The 27,237-nt window shown below is 41.8% G+C and overlaps 1 protein-coding gene across 2 annotated transcripts in view; it reads left to right on the forward strand.

Annotated features, from left to right (window-relative positions):
* The window catches only part of DPP10 (dipeptidyl peptidase like 10), a 709,371-nt gene that overhangs the window by 351,887 nt on the left and 330,247 nt on the right, over positions 1-27,237 (forward strand). Inside the window, exon 1 of one of the 2 annotated variants that reach the window (XM_048483324.1) lies at positions 13,049-13,724. The exons of the other annotated variant lie outside the window; for it this stretch is intronic. Coding sequence (XP_048339281.1) covers positions 13,641-13,724 — 84 coding nt within the window. The 5' untranslated portion in view covers positions 13,049-13,640. Of the gene's footprint in view, positions 1-13,048; positions 13,725-27,237 lie in introns of those variants that run through there. 2 annotated transcript variants of the gene reach the window in all.

Raw genomic sequence — 27,237 nt, forward strand, 5'->3', positions numbered from 1 at the left:
CCTTGTCAAAACATGATATAGTATTACTACTGAATTTATAAATTATTTATTAATGAGAGGCAAATGTCACATTAATGAAGCTATGACTTTAAAATCCTTGAGTAATAAATTATTCTTTCCAGCACATACAATGGTGTATGCTGATTGTGCACTTTGAATGCTATTTCCGAACTCTAGCTTGGATGTTTGCATTCATACTGGAATATGTGTGTAAGTATTTAATAAGTTCCGTGATTTTTCAAGCTGGAATATATTTGCATTAATTTGTGTTAATGTTTGCACTGATGCTTAAAAAAAATCAGAGAAGGCAAAGGAGATTAATTCACAATGGCAGCCTTTCAAGTACATGGCTGTTTGAGTGTAATGTAAGACAGTGGTGATCTTTTTTTTTAGCACAAGGTACTTAAACACCAGAAATCAAGCCTTTTCCTCCCTCTGCTCCAAATAAGGTCTTTTATATAGAAAATTGCTTAACTGATGAAAACTGGCTCTGATTGTAATTATTTAGATTAGCTAAATATCTCAGCTGCATTATGTATCTGAATTCTGAATGTTGCTAAATAACATTGATGCTGTAGATATCTTCTCCAGTACTGAGGGTTCCATTTCTTCAGTGATCTACTTTGCATTGCATTTCTGTCATATGCCAATATGATCAAAGCAAAGTGTTGCTATACTGTATTGCAGAAGGCTTTCATGGCCTGAATCACTGGGGTGTTGTGGGGTTTCCGAGCTGTATGGCCGTGTCCCAGTAGCATTTTCTCCTGACATTTTGCCTGAATCTGTGGTTGCCATCTTCAGAGGATCTGATGGTAGTAAAGCAAGTGGGGTATATATACCTGTGGAATGTCCAGGGTGGGAGAAAGAACTATTTGCATTGGTTAACAAGTTTAAAGGGTGCAATTAGCAAGTGTGATTTGCATGTGTTGAGTGGAATCACCCATTTTAGCATATGTAAGTAACAATGAAGGTGCATAATCAGTTAGTGAGGGCATCTCCATAGTAGTAGACTGGCATTTTAATCCCTTTGATTACTTCCTGCCTGGAGACATCCTGTGTCTGCATGGTGTTCACTAACGGTTGTTTTGATTCTGGTGTTTTTAAGTACTGGCAGCCAAATTTTGTTCATTTTCATGATTTATTCCTTTCTGTTGAAATTGTCCATGTGCTTGTGGATTTCAATGGCTTCTCTGTGTAGTCTGACATAGTGGTTGTCAGTGTGGTCCAGAATTTCTGTGTTTTCTAATAACATTCTGTGTCCAGCTTGGTTTATCTCATTGCTGATTTTTCTGGCTGAATTAGTCTGCAATGCCTTTCATGCTCTTTGATTCATGTCTAGGTGCTGCATTTTGTGGTTCCTATGTATACTTGTCCACAGCTTCACGGTACATGGTAGACTCCTGCAGAGGTTAGAGGATCCCTCTTATCCTTTGCTAAACATAGCATTTGTTGAATTTTCTTAGTGGGTCTGTAGATTGTTTGGAGGTTATCTTTCTTCATCAGTTTCCCTATACAATCAGTGATTCCCTTGATGTATGGTAAGAACACCTTCCCTCTGGGTGGCTGTTTGATTATGTGAATTACATATTTTTATTTATTGTATAAAGAATAGACCCTACTCATATATTCCAAGATACTAGATATTACCAAACATCTCATGCTCAGTGCTGTCAGTTCCGATTAGGGAAGGCACTTGAAAGAATGCTGCTCCTATATAGCAATCCATCACTGCCATTGCTTAACCTTTCCTCTTTTTGAGTGTCAGGATGATCATGAAATACCATTACATCAGATTTTATAATTTAATCTGTGTCCTGACACCTTGGACTGTTCATTGGATCAAAATCCAATTCATGACATTTCCATTGTGCAGTCTGATCAGGTACATATCTCTTCCTCTCCTCTGATATCTACACTATGAACTGCAGAAGACAGAATTTTTAAAAAGTGCAATAAGGGCACATTACTGGGATCCATATACGAAGAACATCAAGGTCTATGAGTATGTATTTCCACAACATAAAACTATGTCACATTGGAGAACTTTAGTTTAGGCATGTTTTTATGTTTTCTGAATCATGGGAAAACTAATGACACTGGGGGCGGGGAGTAGGTCTTAGCATATGTATTTTTAATTCTTGAATTATAAAAATGCATGTCCTGGGTGTCATTTTTTTTCTCCTCGTTGTCTCTTTTTGACAGTCACCAGAGAATCATAGAAAACCACTGAGTGTACATGTCTCATTGTCCCTGATTCAAAGGATTCTGGAAGTGCACATTTAAGGCATTTAGAACGTGCTGTGAAGACTGGGGAAATCATGAATAAAAAGTTTAACAGTGGTAGGATACTGGAGAATATGTCATCATTACTCCCCAAGATCTGCTCATCAGAGTTGCTTGAAATCTGATGGAATATCATGGGAGCTAATCTACAAGAACAGCAAAAGATTGACTCTAAAAACAGGCTGTCAGCGAGGGTTTCTGTTTATCTTTTAGAATGAGTGTGATAGAAATGGAAAAATATACCTTCTCTTAGCTTGTTTTCTCACCACCCCCCACCCCAAGCTTTCCCTCTGAGATTATCTTGAATTGTCAGATAAATTATCTGTCTCTAAAATGATTAGAAAGACTTCAGTCCACCCAACACTGGACAAAAACCGCTACTAATTGAGGTTTTTCTGTCACATATATATGTACTGAAACTGAAGCATGTTCATATATTATTATGTATATATATTATTATGTACTAGTGAGGCCCGGCCACGCGTTGCTGTGGCAATTGTCCTTATCATCACAGTCTGCAACCCACACAGATGTCCATGCAGGTCCAATGATCCCCAGCATAGCCTTTTGGGAGCAGCAGTGGCATAGTGGCTAAGAGCAGGTGCACTCTGATCTGGAGGAACTGGGTTTGATTCCCAGCTCTGCAGTTTGAGGCTTGTCTGGGGAATTCAGATTAGCCTGTGAACTCACACACACACCAGCTGTGTGACCTTGGGATAGTCACAGATTTTCGGAGCTCTCTCAGCTCCACCCACCTCTCAGGGTGTTTGTTGTGAGGGGGGAAGGGCAAGAAGGTTGTAAGCCCCTTTGAGTCTCCTACAGGAGAAAAAGGGGGGATATAAATCCAAACTCCTGCTCCTGCTCTTCTTCTTCTTCTTCTTCTTCTTCTTCTTCTTCTTCTTCTTCTTCTTCTTCTTCTTCTTCTTCTTCTTCTTCTTCTTCTTCTTCTTCTTCTTCTTCTTCTTCTTCTTCTTCTTCTTCTTCTTCTTCTTCTTCTTCTTCTTCTTTTGGGGTGGTCAAATGGAATCCCTCTTTCCCTTTTCAATTCACATTATTATATGGTGCTGCCTTGGTTTTTAGTATAAAATAACCCTTTCCATTCCACAATGGAACTGTCTAGAGTGCGAATCCCACTGCCATGAGGCTGGTTGTACACCACCACAGATCCCCTGGCTTTGGGGTACTTAAGGCAAGACACTGGGGCAAGGACAGGCTAAATTCCCAGTCAGGCGAGGCAGAGGCAGGGTGAGTGAGGGTGCTAGCAAGATTGGAGGGAAGCCAGCTCCCTGGGTTTTTTAAAGGGCCATGTGCAAAAGAAGCAGAGGCAGTAGTGTTGGTTACGCCACCCCACCCCGGTGTGGATTTTTCTTAGAAAGAAAAGAAGGCAAACTCCAGCTTGCTTTTAGTAAAAGAGAGCTGTGTGGCCCGAGAATATGGGTGAGGAAGTGGGTAAGTCGTGGTTGGATGTGAGGGAGGGCAGAGTGAGGTGTGTGAGGATGAGCTGGATGTGAATGAGAGTATGTGTGTTGTGTGGTAGTAGTGGGTGAGGCACAGAGAGTGAAAGTTACCTGCATATGTGTGTGGGGGGAACCCCACCTGAGGTCTCACACGGCAAAGTGTGTATGTGTTTCACTTCCACTCGTATTACCTAACAGTATTACCTATTTACTGCTCATCTCTGCCCATCTGCACGAACATTCTAAGTCCTCACACCAATCCCTCAGGCCACAGACAGGCTGCACAAACATTCTAAGGGTGACAGTTAAACAGAGCCAGCTTCATGGCCTGGTGCACCAGAAAAAAGACATTTTACCTGGCTCAGGTATAGACTTTCTGCGATTTGAAGGTCCGATTACCTGCCCGCAACAGGGAGGGATGTCATGTGAAAATTTGGGGGCAATCTGTCCAGCAGTTTCGGCATTAGGAAGTCACCAACAAATGGATGGTTAGGTTTTTATATATAGAGATATATATTATTGCACATGGTGAATTGCAAACAAGATTCATAGGATTTCCTATGTGGAAGATAATACGGGAAACATACTGGTGAACTGTTCCCTCATTGGAGTTTCCTTCCTTCATAGTTGTATCATTCACTATTTTGGATTGTGATAACAGGCATCATTATTTGGTTCAGAATAGCTCCATGTCGCAAAATGACATTTAACTTCTGGTCTCAATGTATTAATGTACAAGTGTAAGTTCATATTACAAACTCTAATTCAGAACCTTAGAGTGTACCAGCATGGTGCATTTTGGCAGATGAGCTGCACGTCCAGTGCCACATCACAACCACCAGTAACCTAACATAGCTGCTTCTTCTTTTAAATCTGTGTTATCAAAATAAAAAATGTCTAGGCAGCAAATCAAAACGCTATAATTTTTATTGATTGAGCCTTCACTGAAGTAGTATGCACAGTCTATTATCCTTACTATCTTTAATATTAAATTAAAACTAGATTTGCTTGGGAGAAGTTGGATTAGAAATTTGATGACATAATCACTACTCCTTGTAAAAGATATGAAGCCAATGTGTCTCCAATCTGTTCATGGGAACAAAGCTTTCCTTCATAACAGGCCCTCAAAAACTGTTCCCCATGAGTCAGGGAATGTCTGGAATAATGTGGTCGTAGTCCAGGGTGATTGGCGGGAAGGGGGGGCAGGGAGAAATCGGTGGAAATCATCACGTCTCTGTTGCATGAAAAGCTCAATAGTGGTTTCCTTGGCTATGATTTTTCTGTAATAAAAATAATGAGATAATCCCTCTTAACAGCACATATGCTGAGAGGGAGGCATTTGTAGAAAATTCCTCTAGCTTTTTAGCAACTCCTACTGAAACATTTAAAACTCATTATTTTTGCTCTGGTAAACAGCTTTAATAACAGATGCTGACATGATTTCTATGTTTCAAATGCAATAATTTTGCAAACTTCACCATACAGAGATTAAAATATTTGTACAAGTTTGACTACTTATTTAATGTTATACAGTAAACACATGGTGATACAAAAGACTGAGTTTTTGACTGTGGATAAAAATTAATTCGTCTAAAGTTGTTAGGGTGGTTTTTTTGTAGTTCCACAAACTAAGGTGTGAAGTTCAATGAACCACACAGGGTTTGGTAGTATATTTTATCTTTAAGCTTTTATATAATGGATAAAACAATGTAAGTTAGCATCAGAGGTGGGATCCAACCAGTTCTCACCACTTCTCTAGAAGTGGTTACTAATTTTTTTCTGAGTGCCAAGAAGGGGTTACTAAAGCAACCTCCCTGCCCAATAAAGACTGGAGGTGGGTGTGTGCGGCGGCACCACTGTTTGAATCCCACCACCATTGGAACCTGTTATTAAAATTTTTGGATCCCACCACTGGTTAGCATCCAAGACAAATCCAAGCTATCACTGAAGTTCAAAGATGGTTAATTACAGTTAAGGAATCTTCTCTTCAAACATACTCTCCTGACACCTATTCTTTTTTATTCTTCCATGCACCTAACTTGAAGCTATCTTCTGCTAAATCATAACATTGGTGTATTGTTGTCATTCTTGTCTGTTCTGACTGGCAGCAGTCCTTCAAGATCTTAGGTGGAGGCCTTTGGCTCATTCCGCACATGCAGAATAATGCACTTTCAAACTGCTTTCAGTGCTCTTTGAAGCTGTGCGGAATAGCGAAATCCACTTGCAAACAGTTGTGAAAGTGGTTTGAAAATGCATTATTTTGCGTGTGCGGAAGGGACCTTTGTTTCACCTACCACCAGATCCTTTTAACAGGAGATTCTGGGATTTAATCTGAGACCTTTGCATGCCAATGAATTATAGACTTCTGCTTCTGATGCTTTATTCTGTTACTGTTTCATTTGGATTGTTATTGCTTTATCATATGCTTTTTTGTGGCTTGAAATGATATATTACTAAAGTATTGCTTACTCTTGCTGTTTCATTTTATTATGTACCACTGCCTCTCATTTTCTATTTACTACCGCCCATAAATTCAGAGTAGAACAAACAGGTTTTTATTTCATTCTTCATTCATTCATTCTTCAGCTTCATTCATTCTTAGGTTTTTATTTCATTCTAAATGTTGAGAGAACTAATAGGTGGAATCAGTTTATAATAGTTATCACTGGCTGGAGTGTATGCCAGAAGGACCATTATGGCTATTTGGAGCAAGAAGCAGCAGATTCATCATTTACCTGTTTTTTTGGGGTTCCTCTCAGTCATGATGTCCATGTTTTAGAATTGCTAGTTCTGCGACTGAAACCCCCAGCAGCCTTTGGGGTGAGGTCTTGGGAAAGGGAGTGTTTCAAATGCCGTTGTAACACTTTTTGACTTATCACCCAGTACAAATAATGGAAATTGTGGAAATTCCTAGATAGCTGCAAAAGTGTGATATCACTGATAACCGAGAAATGATGGCAGCATGTGAAACATCATTTCTGCCATTTTTTCTCTAGCTGCTTGATAGCTTGAACATGGGTGGTTGCATGCCATGGGCAGACAGCTGGCATGCTTATTGCATTCACATTTCCAAACTTAGAAATATGAGCGTTTTATGCCATTAAAGGTTTTGGAAATTGGAATTGGAAATATGAGCTTCACACACTCATAATTCTACCTTCAAAATGAATTTCTGACAAATTCTTTTCTGGCTCATATTGTATACCACAAATAGGGAAGAACCGAATGATACTTCACACACACACACACACACACACACCCCACACACACACACACCCCACACACACTTCTCCCTCACTGCCATACTTGCTGTGTTGGTGACAAATACTTTTGTAGTATTAGCCTGTTGAACTTGGCAGAGTTGGTCAGCTAGGAGGCTGTCAGCTAACCTTCAGAGAATCTCTTTCTGTCTCTCCCTTCTTCAGCATATTGATACACCCTGGGTATAATATCGGGCAGCTTGAGCACAACATATTCCAGTATGCACTGCACTTTAGATTCTGCTGAAATATTGTCTGGGACACTGGGAGAGGGGTAAAGAGACATGTCTGCTTGATTGTTGGGCAGCTTGCTGGCTATTGACTCATTGGCTCCTCCTGTCACTACCAGTGGCAGAATTTGCAACATTAACCACAACATTAGCTGCAGCCATTACAACAGCAAGTATAAGGGGAGATGGAAGAAGGGAGAGAGTGGAGGAGGAGGAGGAGGAGGAGGAGAAGAAGAAGAAGAAGAAGAAGAAGAAGAAGAAGAAGAAGAAGAAAAGTTTGGATTTATATCCCCCTTCCTCTTCTGTAAGGAGATCAAAGGGCTTACAATCACTTTTCCCTTCCTTCCCCCACCACCCAACAAACACCCTGTAAGGTAGGTGGGGCTGAGAGAGCTCGAAAGAACTGTGACTAGCCCAAGGTTACCCAGCTGGCATGTGTTGGAGTGCACAAGCTAATCTGGTTTACCAGATAAGCCTCCACACTCAAGTGGCAGAGTGGGAATCAAACCCAGTTCTCTAGAGTAGAGTTCACCTGCTCTTAACTACTACACCACACTGAATGAAGAAGAATGAAGGAAAAGGTGTTGTAGAATGCTTTTTTGAGACATTCTAAGTTCTGAATAAGCCAGGCAATTTGCTATTTTCAGTTTAGATAACACTTGGAAGAGTTGCTACATCTCTAGCATATGTGCCTGAGCACTTTGGGTGGTGGTTGTTGGGTGTTTTTTTTTACATAAAGGCATCAATAATGTTTGCATTCTTTAGAGTATCATGAAATATCAAGTCTTACATACTGTAAAATTATTCCTTTATAACACATGCATTTTAATGTATTCCTGGAAAATATGTACATACAGATATCAACCTAGATAATTAATTTATTCTTAATGTTATTTGTCCCTAATGTAGGCATGCTGTGATAAATGCCAGTATGGAATTTAGCACATCAAGTGTTAACTAAAATAAATGCTGGCTTCATGTCAGCACTCACTCACCAGATGTAACTGAAACTTGGCATCTTGTACAAAATGCACCTCTGCCAGTTCAAGAACTACAAGGGGCAAAATTACCTATATTAGTACATGAATAGATATCTTACAGGTACACAACATAGGTACATAACACATTTAAATTAATTGGGTACTGACAGCCATATCAGAGAATGCACTACCACATAATAGGTTAGTATATGGTGAAACAACTCTAATGCCATAGCTTGTGGACTGAGGCTTATTATTCCAACATAAGACTTGATTATTGGTGCTCTTATCTTGACTACAGACTGCAGTCCCAGGTGCAAACAATATTGCCAGTCACACTATTATGCACTGCTGGGTGTGTGGTATGCATTTGAGGAGTGTGCAAATGGAAGTAGTGGAACTAGGCCATCTCTAGGGTAGTGGAACTAGGCCATCTCTAGGGAATCCCATTTTAAAAGCAATTCACCTGCCTCTGATATGGTCATCTGCCTCTCTTCTTAATACTACATAAGTTTTTAACTGATGAACTTGCCCAACTGCCACTCTGTGTGCCTATGGCACAAAAATGCATATCTACAGTATACAGGTGCCTACCCAACAAATCAGCTTAGATAAATTATCTGTTAAATTTCCCCTGCTTTCTGCTTCATCACTGACATACTTAGTTATAGCACCCCATGGAGTGTAATTGTTGAATAACTGAAGATATATTAAAAGCATATTATATTCAAACCCTTTATAAAATAATTGCTTCAGTTGTGAATGCAATTACTGCCAGTTGGATGAAACAAGTTCTTGGTCTGTGTTATGTGCTGCATCGGAAGTACAGATAATCTGGACACTGTGGCTACAGCAGTCTTTAGTATGGAAAGAGTGTGTGAAACCATCATCCATATTCTGTTTATAAAGATGTTTATCAATTAAAAACAGAGCAATTAAACTAAGAATTTACTAAATAGTAACATAGGATACAGAACCAGTTCCTTCCTTCCATACTTACTGGGTATTTGTTCCCTATTGATGCTAATGGGTTTTTTGTAAGTGAACAATAGTGCAATTCTATGCAGAGGCATTGGGGCAAGCCTATTACAAGCAATGATTGAAGTTTCCTGGGGAAAAAAAGGAGCACATTTTTATTTGTGTCATACCTTTCTTTCAGCTACTTCTTGCCTCTCGCTCTTATTCTGTGGACTGTTACGCAACTAACCCTAAACAGTTTTTCTCATTTTATTTAGGCCAAATATTTTCTTTTTTAAAAAGATAGCAACTTGTTTACTAGAAATGCATGCATTAAAAATAAATTGTTTTCAATTCACTTTCTTTTTAAGAAAATATATTTTAGTTTGGTCATTATCAAAGCTTTTGTTTTCCTGATTTATTTTTTAATTTCCATTGACTTTAATAGGAAGCACATTTCTGATTGCAAATGCCTTTCACTATCCATTTTATGTATGTATGTATGTATGTATGTATGTATGTATGTATGTATGTATGTATGTATGTATGTATTTATTTATTTATTAGTTTGTGTGCTGCCCTCCCCCTAAGGGCTCAGGGCAGTGAACAACAGTTTGAAAACATACATAAAAACATAATTCAATTTAGGATATTAAAATCCATACTATATTAAAATCCATACAAAATAGTTAAATATATTCCAGCTACTTAATACACACACACACACACACACACACACACACTATATGAGACTGATTTAACTAAAGAGGCCTTCTGGAATGAAAAAAAGTTTTTGGATGATGCCAGGACTCTAGAGGAGCAACTGTTCACAGTGGCGGGGGTGGGGGGGAGGGAGTGAAGTACAAATTGTCACATGGATGCCATTCTAAGGCGACATAGATGACTGACCCTTATAGCCCTCTTGGAGAAGACTAGGTTATCTTAGCCATTCTGCTTCAAAACTCTCTGCAAATCTTGCAATTGTTCCAAAATATAGGTTTCAAGATGGGTTTCAAGACAGATATGTCTTTAAAATATTTAACTTCAGAGCATGAGATGTTATATGGGTAGAGATAGTTCATTAGATAATTTGGACAATTGGAAGGCATACTAAGCTTTACCCAAGAGAACCTTATTAATGAAATTTCAGTCGTAGAAGAATGTCTCTCCCTTTGGTGGTGGAAACCGCTTTCAAGTCACAGCCAACTTATGATGACATTAGGGTTTTCCCTACCCACCTCTGTGTTGCAACCCTGGACTTCTTTGGTGGTTTCCCATCCAAATACTAACTGGGCCAACCCCACTTAGATTCCAAGATCTGACAAGATCAGGCTAGCCTGAGCCATTAAGGTCAGGGCTCCTTCATTTTAGAGACAATTAAAAAGCTGCTTGCAGTGTAGATACAGTTGGCAATCCAATATATTAGGCAGCAGGGCAGAATGGATAAATAATATCAAAAATAAGTTGCCACTGAACACCAAGTTTAGAAGCAACACGGGACTGGCATACAGGGTTCAGATAAGGATACAGTTTGAAGACTAGACTACATTACATTTCAAGTGGAGACTGGTATCTGCTGGGGACTGAAGAACATTTTAATCTTTTCATCCTGTGGAAATTCTCCAGCTTGAAGTTGGCTGTTTGTATTTTTTTTTTTGCTCCTGCTGGGAAGACTTTCTTACTGCTTTTCTTCAAGTTATCACTTTCCATATTTCAGGGAGGGACAATGGCTCATAGGCAGATCCTAGGTCAGATTTTCCAATGTGTATTTTAAAATCCTAGTATGTAGTTGCCCTCTAAAAAAAAACAGTTGATGCAAAAACCAGAATGAAATTAATTTTAAGAGTTGGTAAGAGAACACAATGCTTTTAAATACTAAACTGTCTCCACAAGGATCTCTAATTGGGAATTTCATTAATCCAGAAGGAGAAAATGAAGAGTTGATTTTTATACCCTGCTTTTTTTCTACCTTTTAAGGAGGCTCAAAGTACTTACACTCGCTTTCCCTTCCCCTCACCACAACATATGCCTTGTGATATAGGTGGGCTGAGAGAGTTCTGAGAGAACTTTGACAAGCCCAAGGCCACCCAGAAGACTTCATGTGGAGGAGCAATGAGTCTACTCCACTGCTCATTGAAGAGGAAAGTCCAAGAGCTGTGGTCCTTGACATCCCTGATTCATTCACACTTCATTATACTTTCACTTTTTTCAGAGATGCGGTAAGTTGATGTGTCAGAAGTAGAGTCACTTCTAATTCACTTTTGACAGTAGCCAACCCTGAGCATTCTGTGGTGCTTCACAGGAAGCATAAAGCAAAACAAGATATTAACAAAGGATGCCATTATTTCTGAAGCACTGAGTCACCTGGAGTTCAGGGACACTTTTTTCTTGATCATCTTGGTTAACTGCTGTTAATATTTTCCAGCCATTTTTCTAGCCCCCTCCTCCTTAAACTGTGAGGACAGACTGCCATAACAGAAAGGCAGCCAAGAACCTGGCATTCTGGAGACAGATAAGGTGCTTGGTGAGAACAGCAATAGAACATTAAGCAAGCATTGCTTCCAGGTGAGAGAAACAAGATATGGAAGGAAACAAGACATGGACAGATAGCTTGTGGCATATTTGTTCTGGACACTAATCAAATGTTGTCATCGTTCACCAGATGGATGGTTTTAGAATGTGATAGCAGAAGACTTACATATCACTGTGGGCACCAAGTCATTTTTCTAGATAACGCTTGGAATATTGACAGGAACTGACTACATTCTGGCTCTTAAGATTGCAAAGATGTCTGTAGATTACATTAGCTTCAAGTACTAAATATTCTGTGAACCCTTGATAAAGCAAGGTCATTGGACTGAGCTTCTCACATGCTGAATATCAGAAAAGTTTCAAAGCGTATGATGCGGACAATGTCACATTCAAGTGAATGGGCATTCATGTAAATTTATTTGTTAGAGATGTGATTTTTCTTAGGAAGACTATGTAAAACTTGCTATACTTTAAATAGGACCTGGGGGGGGGGGTGCTTGTAAAGAGTGCTACTGTTCATATGCTTTCGCCCCTACCTTCTGTTAATGTAATAAAGCTATTTTTGAATTTAGGCCTAAATGCACATCTACAGAGTATTTCTGTCCACCTCCCTTTGCTTGAAAGTACAACCTGGAGGGATATGTCCTCTTCATTTTCCTGGTAGATGGCTGTAAGGGCAGCTCTGTTACATTCATGTTTTGATGCGTCAGTCTTTCATCCCTCCATTTCGCACAACATCATTTTGATCCACATGACAATCTCTAGAGGAATGCATTTTTCCCTCCCTAAACATCTGAGAGTAGTAAGGGAAAGATTTTGATTGTCTTGTTCAGTAAATTTCAAGTGGATGTTTTAATAGCTTACCTACCCTCTCCTTCCCGATGCTTGGTTAAGAGAACAGAAGCTTTGGGGAAGATGGTGTGAATTACTTTTTTTTAAAAAACAACAACAAACTCTTGGCTTGTTCATTTAGCGTCCCAGCCTTGGACCCTTTCATTCAGAGCCGATCTTAGCAGGCTGATCGTCATTTGCCCGGTTTTGTGCGTGCATATTTGAGTGGGCGGTAGCCACTTACGCCCGCGGAGAAAGAAGAACTTTGACAACCCGCCCTTCCCATCCAAGGCTTCAGAGTCTGCCACCTTTGAGCCCTTTCTACTCCCCCCGCCCCCCCGGCGTGAAGATTCCACTGAGGCACGCAAACTAGGAATGGGGGTGGTAGTAATCTAAGCAGCCCCGGTGGCTAATAGTCCCACCACCACCAGCAACAGCTTCCCCCGTGCTTGGGCTTCCGAATGGTCTGTTCCGGCTGAGGAGGGAAAGCGAATGTGCCGTCTGAGGACCAGCGCTGTGCGCTCTCCCTGAGCTTCAGCTGTGGAGCTGGCGGTGCTGGGCTGCGGGATACTGAGCCGGAGAAGAAGAGCGCGCGCGCCCCGGGTCTTCGCTCCTCTTTGCGCGGCTTAGCCGGGAGGAGCTCTTCGCAGGCTGGGGGGAGTCACTGCCGCTGCCGTAACGCCAGCCGGTCTCCTCGTGGGGAGCCGACCCAAGTCCCAGGTGGCTGTTGGCTCAGGGCTACAGCCGCTGCCTCCGCGCACTCCCGACCCATTTGGAGCTCTCCGCTCCAGCCTTTTTGGATGCGCTTTCTGCCTTTGCGCTCCTCATTTGGCTTCAGGCTGAGCCCCCCCCCCCCCCGCCTCCCACCGAGCCATTGCAGTAACCGAGACACGGGGCTCCTGTGTGCCGCCGGGGTAGCCCGCTGGAGGGGGAGGGCCCCGCGCTTCGCCTAGTCGCCGGCCTTTGGCTGTCCCCGCGCCGAGAGAGGAAAGGGGAAGCTCGTGTCATGCCAGCCGCGGCACCGAGGGAAAGGGCTCTCCGACTGCAGGACCAGTGAAAGGAAGTGCAAGTCGTCGTCCCCCCGCCCTGGTCCCCGCGCCTGTCTGGACAATGACAGCCATGAAGGAGCAGCAGCAGCAGCAGGCGCAGCCGAACCCGGGCGGCCGGGGAAGCCAAGCGCAGCAGCAAGACCAGGTAGGAGTCGGCGGCAACTCAGCCGGCCGCTGGTTCGGCTTCCTTTCTGGGGCTTCGCCTCTTTGCTGTCCCCCGCCCCTCGGATTAGCGTGGTTGTGGGCGACAGTCTCCCGTGCAGCATCCCAAGTTGGGCCAAAGGGGAAAGGCGGGGAGACGAGAAAGTGGCGTCTCTCCGAGCAGCCTGAAGGATGCTGCCGAGTCCCCAGTGAGGCGCAGTGTCGAGCCAGGTGCTGCCGCCTTCCTCCCAAGAAGGGACTTGGAGGCTGGGCTGAGGCTCTTCGCTTGGAGCCGCTGGCCTTGCGTTTGGAAGGGATCGCTCCAGTGGTGGGGAATGGTGATGGCTAAAGGGTAACAGGGTGGGGAGGGGGGAACTGATCAAAAAATGACTTGATGGAGCACTTTTCTTCTTTTGCAAACAGAGCACTTAAGGAGAGCCATGCTATTTTATTTATTTATTTTGAGACGAATAATAACAACCCATACGCTGACCTTTAATGGCCAGGGAATGGGGGCTTGCCTACGGCGGGAAGGAAAAGCTGATGGATGGAGAAAAGACAGAAAAAACGGAGGAAGGAGGATCGAAGGTTTCGAGCTATGTTTAAAAGAGTGTCTCTGTGGAGTATGCCCTTTGAAAGGTTCTTGGATGAAGTGCTGTGTGTGAGAGAGATTAAATGGCTACTCGGAAATGTGCAGGAGGAGGAGAAGGAAGAGTATTAGAAAATTGGGGGGGGGGGCCGCTATCAATCCTGCATCCTTTCCTAAGGAATGTTCATTCCTCCTTCTAGCTTTCTCTCTTGGAGTTTTGGGTGGGTTCCCCCCTCCCCTTTGTGAATTGCACTACATGAAACCAGTAGATGGAAAGGACGGAGTCTTTTTATAGCTGTGTCATGTTTACATCAATTAATGGTTCTAAGTAGAGGCTGTCAGTGACCAGGTCACTGGTTAATAGTGGCATTCTGAAGAGAGGAACAGGCTGGTATTGCCAGAGAGGGTGCTGTGCCCTCAGCATCCACACAAGAAAGCAGTGAAATTCTCTTCCCTTGACATTTACTGTCTTGCTAGAAGCAGAGAGGAAAGCAGTGGAATAAACTGGGAAGGAGTGAAGGGAAACCAGATGTATGCCAGCCAAACAGTAGCAACTGGAAAGCTGTATGACCTCTCCAGTTTCAGTTTAATAGTTTCCTGTGTGATTGATCCCCTTAAGTTCTGCTTGTTTAAATTATCCCTTGACTATGCTACTGATAGTGACATAATATATTTAAAAAAACAGGATGTTTCTGTCAAAACTGTATTTCAGATGGCCTCTTCTAGTGTCCCACATATCATGTCTTTTCTTCCTTTTTCATAGCTCACATTTATGTTAATAAATATAGTTACTTAGAGGATTAAGGAGTCTTGGTGCCATTTTTAAGGACATAAAAATGTGTGATTCCCTTTTGACCTACAAAGCTGTGGACACTTTCTTTTTTCTTTCTCTCTTATTGATAGTCTTTCAACAGCCACATGCCCCCCTCCCAGACTGGAATACAACAGTCACTCATCAACAAAAGTAACTGATTCATTAGCAGACCATTGTCCTGAGAATTTTTCATGCAAGAAACATTTTTCATTAACCTATAGTACCATCTGGCTAGGTTGGCTTTGCAGAGCTTGAGGTGATGAGAGGGAAAGGGGGAGCTCAGCAGGACATTTTAGTGCGAGGACAGGTACCTTTGGTTTTATTTGTGCATAGCTGATGATAGCTTTACTCGATGTTGCCTGCAAAATACATTGCATATTCAAGCTATTTGAATACAGACTTCAGAGATATTGCCAATTAGAATTATCCATCCGCCTTTATTACCCAGCTAAAAAAATTCTGCAAAAATGTTGAGAGTGATATGTAACTTCTTTTGCACATTTATTATGTTAGGCCATTTCAGTTGTCACATCAGAAGACTTGCCTTACTTGCCTAAGTTGGATGACATTTTTGTTTCATTGTTGAACTAATCAGAAAAAGTCACTGTGTAGGGTGGATTCTGAAACATGGCCTCCATCTGGAATGATGTACTATTGTTTTGTGCAACATTGAACTTAATTAGTAAGTTTTAGCTTTGTTGTGAGAAAGTCTTTCAGTGTTCTGAGTAAAATCAATGCATTAATTAAAGTTGTTTGAGAGATTGGGTTATTGCAATCACTACTTAATTTGCCTGTGGAAGAGAGATTAAAATTTATAGCAGGTTAATTAGTATGGCTTTTAAAAAGTTTTACAGAACTCTCTGTACTGAATAATGGTTCTTTGTTACCAATTGGTTCTCAATGTGTTCAGGTTTCAACATATATTTCATGTTTTCATTACAGTGATTGCTACCCTTACATTGTTATATTGGCCATTGTTCCATTTCACTTGCCAGGAGAGAAACCCCCAACTCAATTAGTGAGTAAACTGCATTTTAATTTAGGTGTCTTATTGCAACATGCAAGAAAACCTTAAGCTTCTTAGAAATCAGAAGAACCTGTATTACATGTAATATCCTTAGGATTTGTCTAGTTATTACTTTACAGTTAAAACACAGATATCAAACATACATATACATAAAGTCTAGTGTAGCATTATACCAATATTCTATTGGGAAGACATAACAGAGAGAAATATTCATGAGACTGTTTTGTGTTAAGGGAAGAAATAAGCAAAGAAATCCCCCCCAAAGTTCTATGGGACTGTGACCAGCATGCTGTAAGTTCTGTTGATCCCATACGACCCTACTTGTTCAGTATAGTAATCTTCAGTGATTCAGTGATCATCTGAGGTTAGATGGGTGGTAACCCAAGAAAGGGCCATCGTGGCACCAAAACTATGGAACTTCCTCTCCAGGATGATCAATCTGTCCCATTTAATCATTGCTTTCTTTCACGGAGTGAAAATGAAAGTGGTGAAAACAAAGGGCTTGTAATAGTTGAAGTTTTGCCTCTCCCTAAGAACAACCAATAGGAGCTGATGGAAATGTTGGTAAGATAACAATGGAAAACAGTAGTTAGGGGAATTGAGCAGGTGTCAGACTATATGAATCTGTGGCAGCAGCTTCATGCTGACTGGAAAAGGTCAAATTATAAGGAAGAAACCAAAAGTGCCTGAACAGGGAAATACTTCAAAGGTTCAACTGAAAATAAACTTTATAACCTTTAGCTGACTTACTACAATGTTATGTTTAACTATACATAAAAGTTGACTGCTTGTTCATGAATTTGTGGTCTCAGGTGAAGTAGCACACCAACAAGCTAACATCATACTGTACATAAGTGTATATTAGGATTTGAAGAAGTGATGGAGTCTGGCAGTGTCTGAGGCCCCTTCTGCACAAGCAAAATAATGTGTTTTCAAACCACTTTCACAACTGTTTTCAAGTGGATTTTGCTATTCCGCACAGCTTCAAAGAGCACTGAAAGCAGTTTGAAAGTGCATTATTCTGCATGTGCGGAATGAGCCTGAGTGAGGGGTGATTATTAAAGGGAACTGGACTATACTGTCTGATGTTGTCTTTGGGAATAAGAGAGAGGACCTGGTATGTTAAATGATCATGGCTTTCTCTCCGTATTAAAAGAGGTGAGATGGGAGGGAAAACATTACTGCCTGACCTACTTGTAAACCTGAACCTGTGGGAAGGAAATTGTGGAGGGTGATAGGGACTCTAAGTGAGTGAAAAAAGTTGTCACAGTTGTCACAAAGTTGTCCCCTCCCCTTCCCTCCCTTCTTGCAGCTACCATCCTGCCTTACCCTTGCCTCCCTTCCCATGCCCACCCCTCCTTGCCTTCCCTCCCTCCACTGGGGTGGGTGGGCCATGTCCAGATGCCGAGACTCCCCTCCCTCCCCTTTCCCTCCTCCCTTGCATGCCATCCCTTACTCCCTCCCCCTCCTTCATACCACCCCCTCCCTTCCAGCCCCTCTCCCCTCCACTAAGGTGGAGTGGGCCATCATCCAGATGCTGGGCTCCCTCCCCCCTTCCCTCCCGCGCCGTGCCATTCTCCCCCCCCCCCCCCTCCTCCCCTCCCTTGCATGCCACCCCTCCCTTCCCTTCCCCTCCCTCCACTAGGGTGGGTGGGCCATGTCCAGATGCCGGGCTCCCTCCCCTCCCCTTCCCTCCCTTGCATGCCATCCCTCACTCCCTCCCCTCCCTTGCATGCCACCCCTCCCTTCCCTTCCCCTCCCTCCACTAGGGTGGGTGGGCCATGTCCAGATGCTGGGCTCCCTCCCCTTCCCTCCCTTGCATGCCATCCCTCCCTCCCTCCCCTCCCTTGCATGCCACCCTCCTTCCCCTCCCTCCGCTTGCTCTCCCCATAATAGACAACTTGTGAGGATCACCGGGGGGGGGGGGGAAATGTATGTGTATAAATATAAAATAAATCTTAGATAAGTTACAGGTATACAGAAAGTTAAATGAAAACAAATGCAGAGATTTGAGCAGCATATTTGTAATAAAGTTTTCTGAGGAGGAAGTGTATGAAAGATGGTCTGTTTAATGAGAGGCTTATGAAATGTTTAACATGTAGCCCAATCTGCAGTGTTCTGTTCCCCAAGTAAAACAATCTAAAGGTGCCCTGTTCTTGGGTGGAACAGAATGGGAGACACACAAGCAAGGTGTAACAGTTTAAAAACAAGGTTTATTGCTTAGAGAATTGAGAACCTAACTCCTCCCAGGGTCTTGCTTGACTGAACAAACTTGAAGCTGTAGACTTTTATTCTTTCTTCGCTCCTTTCAAGAAAGTCCACTTGTCTTGTTTCCTCCTGGTTCTTTCAGTCTTTTATCTGGATTCTATTTTCTGTTAACACCTTAACTTTATGTTCTCTAAACTATATACACTTTAGTCTATGCACCATAGACGTAACAAAGGCTCATTCCGCACATGCAGAATAATGCACTTTCAAACTGTTTTCAGTGCTCTTTGAAGCTGTGCGGAATGGCAAAATCCACTTGCAAACAGTTGTGAAAGTGGTTTGAAAACACATTATTTTGCGTGTGCGGAAGGGGCCAGATATTGCAGCCTTCCAATTCCCTAGGCGCCTTAAACTGTCTGACTGACTAAACAGGATCAATGCTGGGTAATGAAGGAAGACTGCCTCTAGGGAAATTTCTTAAAGGGACAGGGTCTAACTAAAACTCTCTCCCTTAGAAGACTATACAAGGAACTAAACCCATGCTAGCTAAAGGGAAACTGTTGCTTAATAGGAAAATAACAAAAGCTTCTCTGGGGGCATGACATGTGGAATGGATAGAAGTAACTATTTTGCTATCAAATACTTCTTTGCACGGCATGTAGTTGTCTCTTGAAACCCATTATAAGAAGAAATAGTGATGGTCATTAGCTAAGATGACTTACTTAAAAGGATTTGACATATTCTATGGGAATTCTCCATGGAAAGAGTGGGCATGTATATTGAAATCCACATTCAGAGGATGGACAACAAAGGTCATCTTTCTGCTTTGACTGGTGATCACTAGCCACGGAGTTGGTAATAGCTTAGATTCTCGTAATGTATGATGCAATTAGGTGGTACTTGGTCTTATTCCGTCAGATACTTTTTAATGTTTAAAGCAAGTGTATATACTTAGGTTTGCTTAAAACAGATTACTTCAGTTAAGAGATCCTGACTATACATTCTTGATTTTTAGAAGTTTGAAGCACATTGGTAAATTTTAAATATTCCAGAACAGAGGAAGAAACACAATGCCAGACAGAAGTCATCCACTCTTGCCCTAGCCTTTGCCAACCTCTTAAAAATGCCTAAAAGCTTCTTTTGAAACCATAATGAGCTTCCTGAATTCTACTTCATCGAATCCATCAAAATGCATTTATCAGCCTCAAAATTATAGCAACTTCCTACCATGTCTTAGACAATAGTACTTAATGAGCATAAAAGAAACTGCAGACATTAAATAGCAAGCAGACACAACAGATCTGAAAAATCTTAGTGTACCCATGTCCCATTCTAGTTGATGAATGCTCCTGTTTTCACACAGATGACAAAAATACAGGTAATTCCTATGTGTATGAATATTTCAAGAGCTTTGCAATGCAGTCATGCAGAGTTACTTGATTTTAATATACTGGAAGTAATTCTGCATAGGAATGCACAGTTCTGTTTACAACAAAAGTGTTATTGCTGTTTCTACATGCCATCTAAAACCTGTTTTATATTTCTAATCATTTCTCCCCTTGGAGTATGACCATAATACCAAACCCCTGGAGGGTTGGGGGATCTTCAGAGAGGCATGTGCTGGATAGGATAGGCTGCAGCTAGAAGGATGCACTTGTTGTGTACTTGTACTCTTGAGGGAAGAGCTTGCTCAAGAGGATAAGGTGAGATTTGTACTGATTTCCCATTGAAGCCCTGCACCCTACTTTACATTCCCTACATTACATTACATTAAGATCCAACAACATTATAGAACATCTTTTCCAGGGGTAGCAGAGGAAGTTTCAATGGCCGTTTCCGCACGGGCATAAAATGACGGCCTGGAGACGGTAAAAACGGCGTCTCCAGGCCGCCATTTGCACGGGGGGTGCAGCTGCAACGCAGCCGCGCCGCCCTCGCGCCACCCGCCCAGCCTGAAGCAGGCGTATTCCCAGAGTGCTGGGAAGCGCTCTTTCTGGGGATACGCCGCCGTGAAGCCGCTGCTTTGAAGCCCGGAACGGCAGCGGCTGACTTCCAACGCCCATACTCCCCACCCGGCACTTATCTTGTCCCTGGGCCTCCGGTAGCGTTGCCGCTGGCGAGGCCTGGGGACATGCCTCCCTGCCCCAAGCGCCGGGCTGGAGCAGGCGTGCAGGGCCAGGGCGCGTGTCCCCTGCGCCTCCGGCGACGCAAGCCGGAGGCTCCAGGGACAGGCCGGGTTTGGTCGGCTGGGCGCCGAGCGCTCTGTAAGCTACGGCTGCCCGAACTGCTTCCAAAGACCGTCCGTAAGTGGACGAGGGTCCCAGCGTCTTCGGGTCCGCGCGCAATGCGCCGACCTCGCCGTTTCCGCCGCTGTGCGGAAACGGCCAATGAAAAGAAAAAAGGGATAAGATCTGTTCATAGGTTATAGGATCCAGCTCCATGCATGTAAATAAGTCATGTTATTTTTATATTTCATGCTTTTTGGACATATCACTCAGTTCACTTTTCAGTATCTTGGCAGGGAGCTCTCAGAGTTGTTTGGTGATTTTTCTTTTACAAATAAGATGTACTTCTTTTCAAGCAACAGAACTGCACATGGTCATTCTGACATGCCTGGCACTCAAACAAGTGACACACTACAACATTGATTAGCTATCTAAGTTATGTTATCCTCATTTCTCAATCACAATTATTGGCTGACAGAAACCTCTGCAATTTCAGATGTATCTTGTAGCCTCCAAGGTCACAAAAATTGTTCATGCCAATAACCACAATCTCCAGACTCTTTCATTATTGCTCATGGAAGAAATGTTCTTGGGGGGGCGACGAGGGGGAGGGGGGGTGCAGCTGGAAAATATTACATGTGCTTATCTGTAACATCTAAACTGGTCATTACAAAATAACTGCACAGAGCAAGGTGGTTGTTAAGGTGGTATTTTTATTTTTTAAAAAACATTTGTTTCAGAATCCATTGGGGAAATTTATAAGAAATCTGTAGTTCTAAATCTTGTGACAGGAAGAACTCCAGTAAATTCTGTGCTGTAATTATTTTGATAACACATTTTTAAAAGAAAGTATACAATGTAATAGTTTGATCAGATTAACAGTTGTAGAGTAAAGTGTTTAGAATACATCACTGCTGCTGTTGTGAGCCAAATAGAGAATGTGATAGAGCTACATCTTAGCTGTCCTGTGTTACCACTAACCACTGGTCCTGGAGCAAATATACTTCAAAACAGCTCAGAATTCTATAGAAGTAGTCAGGCTCTGATGGATCAAGACAAAAAATGTTTGTCACTTTGGTCGCTTCCCCACTTACCATGACCACCCTTTGCTGCGCGCTACTCTCAGCGCGCGTCATTTCTGGCACGCTCCCGGGCTTCCCCACGACCCCGCGCTCTGCTTGGGAGAGTCATCAAAAGGCGCCGTTTTGAGGAGCGCCAGGAATGACGTGCACTGAGGGGGCACAAGAGCGGCAGCGTCAGGGCGGCTGCGTTGTCTCCGCCCCTGTAGTGGGGAGTGCCGGGGGACCCCGCGCTACTTGGGAGAGTAGCGCGCAGCAGATGGTAAGTGGGAAAACGACCATGAACATAGATGGTTTCATGTAGCATAGACTAATACTTGATACTTATTTGGTAACAACCATTTGTACTAGATGGCCTGGCCAGCACAATAGGATAGTCTGCTTTACTCCCCCCAAATAAGGTATTATTGTAGCTATTGACTCTCATAATTATTGACTCTCATAACTCAGCAGGTTTATTTTGTTTGTGGTTCGCAAACTCCAAATTAAAAACATGCCAATTACAGTGAAATCTCCAACAACCCCTTCCTGAAATGTCTGTAGCCTATATTCTTTGGAAATGGCCTAGTGGATAAAATGTCTTGTGACCCCTTCTAAACAGTTCTAGAAATAACGCTCTCTTAACCTCCTCACGAAGCCTATTCTGTAGGTGAGAGATGTGCTAGAAAATTAATGATTTGATTAATTTTTTGATTAATGCAAAGCAGTCTACCGTAAGCAGGAGAACAGCTTTAAAATAATGAGATAGGCAGGAAAACTCTGAGACAGTGTTTAGGATAGATGAAGAGAATTTTCCCAAGCCAGTCACCTATCAGCTATATATCACCTATCACCTATCAGAGGGATATGGGGAGGGTCCTCTCTTGGTGCTGTGCAACATTCAGCTGGATCCTAGCTGCTGTATAGCATGTGGGAATGTGGGAATGTTATTGGGCTCAGCCCCCACTCCACAGCTCAGCACTCCCCCACAGTGTAACACCAAGGGGGATGGCATGATGCACGGGGGCGTAGCAGGAGCACGGCATGGCAGTGTGGGCGGGGGTGTCGCAGGGGCGCTGGATGCAGGCATGCCCTGAGTGCAGTTCCACCTGACTCCGCCCCTGCACAATTCTGTGTGGAAAACAAATCTGAAACTCAATTTTTCTTGTCAATTTCAGTTTTGAAAAGCAGTGGGTAAGCCAGTGGGTGGTAACCTGAGGATTGTAGGAGGCACATGGGAATGTTTGGGGAGATGATGTGTCCTGTCAGCTAGTCTCTAACAATGATCGAGCTGTTCCATTGTGGCCTACTTGTTTTTCTGTCTTCAAGGGCAGCCCAGCATAGAATGCATTTCAGAAGTTCATGAGGTTACAAAATCATGAATTAATGTACATAAGAGTAGAATACAATTCATATGTATTTAAAACCCTTATCCATAAAATGGAACTCATTCACATTTCACGGAGATCTCTTTAAAATGTGATTTACAACAAATTAAAATATTTCTATTGATGTGTAACCATGTGCCTTTTTAGAATAATTTGTCTTAATTTTAGCAGTGAGTTGCAGCTGTTTTGTTCCTGACAAAGAATGGAAAAAACTAATGATTATCTAAATTAAAATAAGTGATTATTGTTGGTGAAAGTTGTGCTCCTTCACCTGGATAAATGCCTTAATTCCGACACTGATGTGCATATAAGGACTGGTGTGAAATATTTTCCCCAGGTTTTTTTTTGGGGGGGGGCTGTTAAATTGCAGCTGACTTATGATGACCCTGTAGGATTTTCAAGGGAAGAGATGTTCCCAGGTTTGTCATGACTTACCTCTGCATAGCAACTTTGGTATTCATTGAGGGGGTCTCCCATCTATATATCTAATTCTGACATGAATCTCCTGCTTCTGGGTAGCTGAATCTACAGGAAAGGAGCACCCTCACCCTCAACAGATGTCTTGCAAACTGGTTTGCAGAAGAATCAGAAAAGTAAACAAATGAACTGGAGAAATTACATTCCCCAGATTTTTTTTTAAAAAAACCATTGTCTACACATGTGCAAAGAACACTCTTCATCCATTGCCATCCACCAGGAGCAGGGCTGGATGTTCCAGAAACAGAGTGAAGCTGGGACAAGAAGGAGACCTTAGTGTGCTCAATTGGAGGAGTGCCAGGCTAGTCAGCAATATATGGGGCTGGGGCAGGGAGGAGGCCTGAAGCCATCAAAGGAGAAAGATGGGATTCCCTTTCATGAGATGCACTGGTGATCACTTGTCCACATACTTACCAAGGCTGACTTAGCTTAGCTTCTGAGCTCTGATGAGATTGGGCTAGCCTTGTCTATTTAGGTAAGGGAACTTTTCCATTACTTTTTTAAAAATGTGTATTGATTCATCCCAACATGCTTTAAATATTTGTTTCCTGAGGGGAGGACTGAATGTGAACTGAATATCATCCACTCACCACATATAATTGTTGCAACTTTGTATTATAAGTCTTAGCCAATGCATAAATGCCATATATAACAATGAATCCATCAACTCCCCCTCATAAATCATTCATCTTCTTTAATATAATAGTATCAGAAATCCTTTTTTAATTATTTTCTAGACATTGTTTTTGAATGCCAGCTTATCATAAGAACCTGTGTGGAAACACCGAAATATCCTCGATTTATACCTTGGGTTGCCAATAGTGGGTAGGAAAATTACTGGAGATTTTTTTGGGGGGTGGGGGGGGGTTGTAGCCTGGGGAGAGTGGGGTTTGGATAGAGGGACATCAGGATATAATACTTTGGAGTTACCCTCTGAAGTAGCCACTTTGTCCCGGAAAACTGATCTCTGTAATTGTGGGAAAACTTCAGACCTTGAGGATGGTAACAATATTTTAAACACATACTAGATATAGTGTTCAGTTTTATTTTGTTTTTAAGTATATGTACATGACATACTACTGCATGTGGCATCCTTCCTTGTTCAGTATATTCACAGATATATGCATTCAGTTTAGTCTAGGAACTGTTTCTATGTAATCTGCTTGATTCTGTCTATATGCTTGAAACCAGTATTACTGTAGATCACACAGGAAGGGTTGCCATCCCCAGGTGGGGCCTGGAGATTTCCTGGTATTACAACTGAGGGATAAGTGTCTCTGGAGAAAATGGCTGCCTTGGAGTGTGGAGTCTTTGGCATTATACCCCACCAAGCCTCTTCCCCAAACTCTGCTGTCCCCAGGCTCCACCCCCAAACGTCCAGAAATTCCCCAACCTGGAGTTGACATCTCTAGGCAAACAATTTCTGAATTTATTCAAATTGAACTAAAATCTGAATTGTATTGTTACTTGACTTTTTGAATATACACTCACACATATAGAGATATACATTGTGATACAGCTCTAAGTTAGGAAAAATATAATATGTGTTATATTATAGGCTGTGGTTTCATAACAAATACGACTCATAACACTTCCAGTGTGGGAATAGAAATGTTAAAATCCTGTATTTCATGACACAACCATGAATAAAAACTGTCCTTTGTACTTTAAAATAAGCCAACACAAATTTCAATTAATAATGTTACTACAAGAACAAAAGTAGACCTACTAGTCTCCAAGAGCTACAATTAAATATTAAAGACTTTCATAGATCAAGTGAACATTTTAATAGCTCCTTCTGCCATGAATCACCTGCTTCTTGAAAAATGTCTGTATAACTTCAGACTTCTTTGGAAGATTTATAAATTAAAAAATGGGAACAAATAACTGCAGAATGGCTTATATTGCCCAAGAATAGTTGGCTTTCAGAAATGGGCCATAGGTAATGTTATCTAGTTCCCCACTTCAATATAGGACTTTTCACACATGCACATGTACATGTGAGATTAACCCACAAAAATTGAGCCTATTCACTATGATTCTGAATCAAGCAATGAATAATTTGGTATATATTTGGTATAATTTGGAATAACAAATAAATCTGTTTCTTTTTTCTTTTTATTCCAATAACAGCTAGGCTAGTGATTATGAACCTTTTGGACTTGGCATGACAAACATTTGGAAAATGCCTAACTTGTCTTTTCTGGCATATCACCTCATTCCCCTCTAACAAAAGAGAAATAATTCTTTACATATTCATATTTATTTTAAAAAATAAAGTCCAATCATATGTGGTGCTATGTATTGTATAACAAAACATCAGATAGTTTAAAAAAATGACTCGGACAGGGAGAAAAGTTATTGTCGGGTGTTGTGTAATTCTGCCATGTCACCCAAAACATTGTGGTGAGTGTGTCATTTTTAACATGTGTGTCATAAGTTCACCATCGCTCAACTAGGTAATACAAGCTAGAGAGGCCTTCTGAAGGCCTCTTGAGTCAGTTCTGACATTTTAATTCATAGAGGAACTAATGACACTATCTTTGTTAGTTTATTTGCTCTGCGCTGTGTGCTTAATAATTAGGGTTACAAACCTCCATGTCATGGCTGGAGATCTCCCACGATTTCATCTGCTCTTCAGGTGGCAGAGATCAGTTCACCTGGAGAAAATGGCTTTTATGGCATTGTCCCCCATTGAAGTTCCTCCCCTCCCCAAACTCTGTCTTCCTCTGGCTCCACCCCCAACAACTTCAAGTGTTTCCCACCCCAGAGCTGGGAACTCTATTAATCGTACAATATGTGTATTGATGTGACACAGAAATTCTTGGTGTAAAATGTGAACACTTCTTTATGAGAAAACTCATGGTGGAGGGAGACTGGCTCTTGTTGCCCCCTGGTTTTTCTTTTACCTTCCAGCCTCTGATGCTGCTCTCTTTCCCACCTAAAGCTTTCTTCTATTTTTAGCTCTGGCTTCAACTCTTAATGCTTACCACTGGCAGAGTTTCTGTGGCAGCTCATTATGCTTTTGGAGCTCCAGCAATATTTGTGAGGAGAGGTGGGAAATACTTGGTATATGTCACTGTTACCCAAGGGAGTTACCCAAGTTTTGTTTTGTTTTGTAGTTAAGAAAGGGTCAGAGTTCCCTGAAAACCTGGTTGACTTTTAAAATGTAGCTATGGCTAGCCTGATGTGTATAGATATAGGAATAAGAAGAAATTTCACTATTATGAGGTTGATTATTCCACTGACACATTCCATGTCTGAGTTATGCAGAACCTTTGCATATTTTCTTAATTGAACTCAGTATGTTTTTATGCCCTTCGCTTGATTAGTGTTGTGTATGTGTGTGTGTTTGTATTTGGGCCTTGTTAATTTACCATTCAAGACTCAGGATGACTCCCTCCTCCTCCCCTAATTTTAATATTTTCTGTTTATATAAGGTTTGGTGAAACAGGTAATATTGTATATTTTAAAAATTCAGTTTGGTCCAAACATGTCAGCTTTGTGTTCGTTTATCAAGAACACACAGGAAAGATTTCAAGAATGAAAATCTCCTGGATGTAGATGCATGATTGTACAATATGACTTGCATTTTTTGAGTTCAGGCTAAATCCAGAAGGTATCAATTAACAAATCAGCACATGCATCTCATGAATAAATAGTAACTTCATAATTTTTATGTTAGCACTGAGTTGTTACTTTGCTCAGTAAGTCCAAACTCAGTTATAGTA

This window comes from Sphaerodactylus townsendi, linkage group LG02 (assembly GCF_021028975.2).
Source record: "Sphaerodactylus townsendi isolate TG3544 linkage group LG02, MPM_Stown_v2.3, whole genome shotgun sequence".
Classification (NCBI taxonomy): Eukaryota; Metazoa; Chordata; class Lepidosauria; order Squamata; family Sphaerodactylidae; genus Sphaerodactylus; species Sphaerodactylus townsendi.